This window comes from Centroberyx gerrardi, chromosome 1 (genome assembly GCF_048128805.1).
Source record: "Centroberyx gerrardi isolate f3 chromosome 1, fCenGer3.hap1.cur.20231027, whole genome shotgun sequence".
In the NCBI taxonomy this organism is placed as follows: domain Eukaryota; kingdom Metazoa; phylum Chordata; class Actinopteri; order Beryciformes; family Berycidae; genus Centroberyx; species Centroberyx gerrardi.
The window spans coordinates 8,500,580-8,507,875 of NC_135997.1; the positions used below are offsets into that span (position 1 = coordinate 8,500,580).

The window sequence follows — 7,296 nt, forward strand, 5'->3', positions numbered from 1 at the left end:
TACCTGTGTACTCGACTCCCCTAACATCCAACAGCCTAACATCCAAAAACTGACATAAAAACTGACATCCATATCCTCAATCCCGTGAAAACAACACATCACACTCTCATGTCCGGTTTAAATACATATTTATTCTCCCGCAAAAATCAACAAAACTTGAAAAGCACAATAAAACAGCCGGTTTCAGACAGAGTATTCCACACACATAAATAATACATTCACACTTCAAAAAGAGGCAGTCCCTTCTGTTCCCAAAGAAAAGCTTCTATCAGGCAAATGAAAGGTGTTAAAAGGCTGGAGTCCATCCACAGCTTCTGGTTGAAGTGTTTTCGTACGGAGGGTAAACACTGATGAGGAAGGCCTGAATATATGTCTTTCCATTGGTACTGATACTATTCTAGGAGGGGATTTAGATCGTCAGAAGCTGTTAGCAGGTCTATCGAGCTAATCCTCCTGGCACTGCTTAACGCTGTGTGTGTGTGTCTGTGTGTGTGTGTGTGTGTCTGTGTCTGTGTGTGTGTGAAAATATGCGGCAGAAGGGCTCTATACAGCAGCTTCAGAAGCATGTGATGAGTGGATGGGCACATGTTGAGGATGCTATTTTTACAGGGTGCTGTTCTGCTCTGTATGCCTCCTATTAAAACTGTACAAAACCATAACAGTAATAATAATAATAATAATAATAATAATCATTCATCATAGTAATTGCATAATATCAACAAATAAAAGGCAAACATGACACATCAGTTCAACATGGTTTGGTAAAAGCAAAAGGTAAAAGAAAGAGAAGCAATGAGGTTGAGATTTGAGTGTGTGTGTGTGTGTGTGTGTGTGTGTGTGTGTGAGAGACGGCTTCAGGTAAACAGACTTGTCCTTTAGATCTCCTGGTATGACGTTGTGGGGGCCGTGTAGTCCTCCTCACTGCCCCTGCAAACAAGGAAAAGATATACAACTTTAATTTGTTTGACATTTTCCACGGTGGAAACACACAAAACCCAGTTCAATATGGTCTCTCTCTCACACACACACACACACACACACACACACACACACACACACACACACGCTCACCCACCCGTACACTCTTTCTTTCACCCCCTTCCTCCTTCCGTTTAATTGGCCACCGCGGTGCCTAGGTGAGTGTGTGTGAATAATGAATGAGGCTAACCAAGGAGCGGGCTGTACTGTTCTCTGGTCACAGCTGACGGCTCATCTGGTCAGAAAATGGCCTCCCAGTACAAAACACTAGTGCTGAAACCATTAGTGGATCGACAGAAAATTAATCCATTATAATTTTGATAATCGATTAATCGTTTGTCATTTATCAAGTAAAAATACCAAACATTTTCTGGTTACAGCTTCATAAATGCTAAGATTTAATTGCTTTTCTCCATTTCATATCATTCTAAGATGAATACTTTAGAGTTTTTGGCTGCTGGTCAGAGTAAGTAAGCAATTATAAGAATCACTCTGGGGTCTGGTAACTTGTGATGGGCATTTGTCATTATTTTTGACATTTTATAGACAAAATGATTAATCGAAAAAATAAACAATAGATTAATCGATAATGAACATAATCGTTAGTTGCAGCTCTACAAAACATCAATGTCTCGGGCTTCATCATCCAGTTGGAACTTCATCTTTGATTTTAGTCTCTCTTACTCTCTCAGAAAAGCTAATTCAGAAATACGAGCCATCATGAGTCTCTAAATCGAGGAGATAAAACCATTTGAAAGCACAGTTTTAGGCTTCTATACCCCAATGTGTGTTTGTCTAAAATCTCCTTAAGTTTTACAGTTATCATACGCTAGTTGGGAGAGCAATGGAGGCAAAACTGGCTGGTGAAGAATGCAGTGAATAAGGGAATGGTATATGGAAGGATCAAACTCAAAAGAGGATGGAAAGGAGTGTTTTGCAATACAAGGTTTGTCAGAAAAACTCAGGAGAGAGGAGAGAAAACACAGGAAGGATGGGGAGATAAAAGAGCAGTGAGCCTTCTTTGACTCTCCCACACATCACACCTCCGACAAGAATGTAGCAGCCCTGAGGGAGGAGAGGATCAATCTGTCAAGCTAGGAAGAAGCACTCCCTTGCAAATGCTCAGCTCATTTAGGTCTTCCAGAAACCACTTATGGAAATAGGGGATTGGTTCAATAGATTGCACTACTACTAACTACTTGGCGGATTAGTGTACACTGCATTAGCTGCAGCGGTGTAATGGAGGGTAAACCCACTTAAACTCAGGTTACTCAGCTTTTTATTACCACTCCCAACGAGGTTATGGGTTCTACCCTGTTTGTCTGTCTGTCTGTCTGTCTGTCTGTCTGTCTGTCTGTCTGACAGAATATCTCAAAATCTTATGACGAATTTTCATGAAATTTGGTGGACACATAGGCCTTAAACCAAGGAATAACTGACTTGATTTTGGTGGTGATCCAGATCTGGGATTTCTGCCATTAGATGATTATGGTTTGCAAGCCATACCTGTGAAACTGACGGAGACTTGATTCCAAACCCTAAGAGTGTGTTTGCACGGTCGAGAAATCAATGTACCTTAAAACTTAAGTTGTGGGAATGATGACTTTGGGTGTAGCAGCAAGTAGGAGAATTGCTCAGCCTCGGAAGAAGTTTGCACTCTGTGAATGGCTTCTAGTTTGTGGAACGGTTCAGCCACCTTTTAGGCTGATACAAATCTTCATGATGCAAATTCACAGTAAACCTCACAGTAACTGGTATCAAACTGATGTAAGTGATATAAGGATAGAGGGTCTTTTAAGGAAAAAGCATAATGAATGCTTTTACCCACCTTGTTATAAGCCTACTGGCCTTCCCTGTAGTTCAGCTGACAGACGAGAGGTTTGTGGTTCACTACGCAGTGAGGATGCCAAACTAGCATGAGGTCTCTGTTTGCTCTGGGACTGTGTGGAAACAATGGTGTGCGTCTCTTGTTTGAGTAAACACACTGTGGCTCTGCAGGCCAATCTTTGATGTGGCTGCAGTCAGAGGCATGGTTTAGCGCAAAGCCTTCAACTGGTGGGTAAACACATATAAAGATTGATCAGATGCTTTCTCTTGCACATTTACTGGCAGCTTACGCCTTTGTAAAAGTAAACTTAGGCCTTGGCTTACTGGCACAATGGCAAAGCTAATAGGAAATGCAATGTAGTCAGTGGGGATAGGGGAAAAAAACAAAACATTAGCGTATGATGATGAAATACTTTCCATGATATTGTCTCGATACACTGACAGCTAGTATTTACATTTCACAGCTATTAATCCAGATCCAAGTAATGATTATCCATGAAATAATGTTCTTGAAAATGAAAAGAGTGTCTGAATGTCTAAAAGAACTTGAACTCCATTTAGTAGTCTAATTTACTCATGGCATTTTACTAAGAAATATAAGTGATTTTTTTATATTGCATCAAATGAAAGAAAAGCAGAACACTAAATCACACTATATCACCGTATCAAATGTGATAAAACATTAAAAATCACAATATTATCTTTCTGTGGCTGAATTATAGGGATGATATAGTATTCTCAACCCTAACATTTTGTAATTCAGTACATGTTGACCATGTAGAAGACCACCATCTCTTAGTGTAATGTGATCTCTGATAAGACCCTCTTACTCCCTCATGAGAGAGGGAAAGATCTTAAAATCCTATAACATGGTTTCAGACCACATAGGAAAGCAGTGATAATGGACAGTTGTTGTCCAGTCCAGTGGTTGAAAGGGTCAGGTAACGTTATCCTTAGGCCACCAGGAAGGAGACTAACACAGCAGCTGCTCTAGAGTCTGCTACGGGACGGCCTGCAGCCAGTATGAAAACAAGATAGTACAAGCAAAACACTGGATTCCTTTAGTAAGAAAGTTTGGTAAGTCTTCAGGGGAAAAACAAGAGTATCTGTCTGTAGTGGAGACTGCTGCAGTGTGACTCAGTCCTGGCTAAACTGCTATTACCGACTAGACCTGTTCCTCTGTGAATGGGTGCATGCCAGGCGTCCATTACCACCTAACCACTGAGTAGAAGTGAGAGTGTTCTCTGTCTCAACGTGCAGCGTCAGGAGGACATGCTCAGTCCCGATTCAGACCACTGCGGCACGCTGAATCTCATCCTAAATACCTGACTGTTGCATAACTTGGCATCTGAGAGACTACTGCAACACATCGACAAAAGCCTGTTATGCTCTCCTATCTTCCATCCTCCTTCTTTGGGAGTGTTTTTCACCCCTCTGTCTTTATTCCCTGTTCCTGTGGAGCTGGAGTCCTGAAGTTGACCTACAGCATGATGCCCTTCACTGAAGCTTCAATATAAACACCCAAGCTTTTCACTACAGATGCTGAACGATGACAGAAATGGAGTAAACTGACATCTGCATTCACAGCATCTTCTCCTTAACGTATAGCACCCAGTGTATGCAAACACACACACACACACACACACACACACACACCATCCCACAGTTTGGCAGGCAGACAAATGACTCAGCACTTATGAGCAGTGACCAATCACAGACCAGGAGAGAGCAGCATCATTTAATGCTGACAGGCATCAATCATCTGCACTTGCGTAGGGCAAACGCCAGCCCTCACACTCACTCACACACTCACTCAGAATGACACCATCTGATTGGATGGCATGGTCAAGCAAGCACAAGGCTGATTGGACCATGAAGGAAGAGCCTCGTTCAAACCTTGAGCCGTTTTGCTACGGTGCAAAATGTTTTCCGGGTTTTGTTCCCAACTGTGTGAAATGTTGTGCAGCGGCTTTTAAGGGACGTTTGATCCCAGTTGGGGTGATTCTGCATTTTCATTGGCTACGTACAAAAGCCTGTCACACGTATCCGCAACTGGCTCGGAGAATTCTTCGAAGAGAACGCACAGAATCGCCTTATCAGCCAGTAACAATCCATAACAAACACCTTGCAACAGGATGTTCAACGCACTACCCTTTTCCTTTTAAACTTCCTGTTTGCTACATGTTGGGGCTATTGATCGCCGCCCCAGGTGGATTATTTTAATTTACTCTTATTCAGAAAGAAAGGTTACTGGCCACTGGGTTTTCAGAGGCCTGTCTAAGAGTCTATCCCAAAGACCTGCACACGTAGAAAAGATGTAGTGGTTGTTCCCAGTCTGGCCTACTGTATTCCCTCTCCATGTGTGCGTGTAAAGATCGGCCACGTGGTTCATTGCCTCACCTTTCTTCCTCTTCTTTCAGCCGGCGAGCTGCCTGCTTTGACTGTTTAATTTGCAAGTCAAGTCTGTGTAAGAAGTCTTTGGCCGACAGCTCCTCCGGCTGGGGCTGGGGGGGTTTGGAGTCCTCGGGGGGCGGGGAGGGGGGGGGCGAGGGTCCCTCCGTATCCTGCGTCACGCAGGGCGCCTCGGACTCCTGGCAGGCCGCATCCCCTTCCCCGTCAGGAGATTCAAGAGACAGTCCATTAAATATGGAGCGCTTCTCCGACACCACGGGGATGTTGAGGCTGTTCCTCAGGAAGATGCAGTCGTTGCTGAACAGCTTGTTGGCCCTCTTGATTTGCTCCATCTGGAATACCAGGGTGACAGCAGCAAGAACAGCGTTAGAAGAAGCTTTTCTGTGAATCCCACCCAACCCAACCCAACCCAACCCAACACTCCTGCTTTGGATCTATGCTTCAACTAAGACCTGAGGACCAAATCAGTTCAGCTTACTTCACTCTCATCATATGTAGCGTAAACTAATGACTGTAATCAGGTACAAGGCAGATAAACAGCCAATTAGCTCTAATGTTAGGCAGGTCATTACCCCTAAGGTACAAAAGAAGGCACTAGATGCTATGTGTCATAACCTTTAACATACGCTAAGGCGATATTAGTGTGCATACTGATGTAAAACATGGAAATCCACATAAATACAAACCTACACCCACATAGCACATTTCAACACTGTCATATCAGATAATAGTCTATTAGCTATGTAGTTAGAAAGCTAAATGAATGTGTACGGAGGGAATGACAAAGGGGAGCTGTAGGGTTTGACTGATATGGGTTTTAGAAGGTCAATAAAATAAAGAGTAGCTAGAGGAGGATGCATGTCAAATTTGGCAAATCTATCACTTCAGCTCAGTTGTCTGGATTCCTCTGACTCCATTTCTTCAGAGCTGTGTGCCAGATTGGGCCTATAGGATGAACCAACAGTATTTCTACAGAGCGCTCACTGTTGCAGCATCAATATGAGACTGGCTGCTCACAGGCCTCAATGTGACATTTGATACTTCCTGGCTCAAGTTTGTTTCGGTGCATGTAACGACTAGAGAAAAGGATCAAAACATTTAGGGGCTGTGAAATCACTGTAACATAAGCATGTATAAGTATTATAAGTAAAGGGGTAAAGGTGATGCCCCCGCCTTGACACAATGTGGCAAATAGGCGTGATGTTGTGGTTGGTTCCCATTACCTGTCATTGAGTGACGCATGCACTGACAGCTGATCAAATGCGGATTTGTATTAGCACTGATTTCATATTATATTAGATCTACCTTTCATCAAGGCATCCACTAGCATTGTGTTGGCTACATGGCACCCTTACCGTAACACCGTATTTGAGAGCAATCCCCTGCAGGGTATCACTGTCTGTAACCCGATGCTCTATGAATTTCTCCCCCAGAGAGGCCGTGACGCTGGCGGTGCTCCCGTAGGACCGGATCTTGGTCCGGGCCAGGCTCTGGGACAGTTCGCTCTCTGATTCGGAACCGGACCTGGACCGAGGGAAGATAGGCTGGCCGAACCGTCCTCCTCCATCCCGCATCGGCAGGACAGGCGAGAACTCCGCCATCTTCTCTTGAATAAATAAAGACCCCGACTGCCTCTGTTTGTTTTAACGCTCCGGTTGACTCACCGCGATAAGGGGAACCGGCCGCCGCTTATTCAGGCCGCAGGGAGATTCCCATCCCCGGGTTTGTTGTGCATGTCAGCCCAGGGGAAATGTGACATGTTTCGGGGACCACTACCTCACAGCTAGCTTTGTCACAGATCCGCTACGTTGACGTAAAAACGTACAGTGCGTCGCGACTTCCACTGTCAAGCTAACCAGAATGAAAACATACAACTTCCGGTCCGGCTTTCAAAATAAATCCGTATTGACGAACAGAGGTCAAACTGTTTTGGAGTAATACAAAGTATTAAAGTGAATATGAAGAATATATTGAAGGAGGAGTGTGTAGTAAATGTTTTTGTTTCACCTAAAGTGTCCTTTTATAGCCTATGCAAGATGCAATATACATAGACCTAATAGTCGTGCTGCCATGACAACG

At 43.8% G+C, this 7,296-nt stretch overlaps 1 protein-coding gene across 1 annotated transcript; it reads right to left on the reverse strand.

Annotated features, from left to right (window-relative positions):
- Positions 1 to 111: 111 nt before the first annotated feature.
- lysmd2 (LysM, putative peptidoglycan-binding, domain containing 2) lies at positions 112 to 7,022 on the reverse strand. Its single transcript, XM_071901508.2, has 3 exons — positions 6,573 to 7,022; positions 5,206 to 5,549; positions 112 to 927 (listed from the first exon to the last, which is right to left on the reverse strand). Exons 1-3 carry the CDS (start codon positions 6,816 to 6,818, stop codon positions 876 to 878), a joined length of 642 nt encoding a protein of 213 aa, XP_071757609.1. The 5' UTR covers positions 6,819 to 7,022; the 3' UTR covers positions 112 to 875.
- Between the last annotated feature and the right edge of the window lie 274 nt (positions 7,023 to 7,296).

Excerpts from the sequence above, each read along its gene's own strand:
- lysmd2 (XM_071901508.2), bottom strand. The coding sequence starts at position 6,818 with ATGGCGGAGTTCTCGCCTGTCCTGCCGATGCGGGATGGAGGAGGACGG. Across the intron at positions 5,550-6,572 it reads CTCTCAAATACGGTGTTACG|ATGGAGCAAATCAAGAGGGC; the intron begins GTAAGGGTGCCA and ends CTGGTATTCCAG. Across the intron at positions 928-5,205 it reads CTGAAAGAAGAGGAAGAAAG|GGGCAGTGAGGAGGACTACA; the intron begins GTGAGGCAATGA and ends CCTTGTTTGCAG.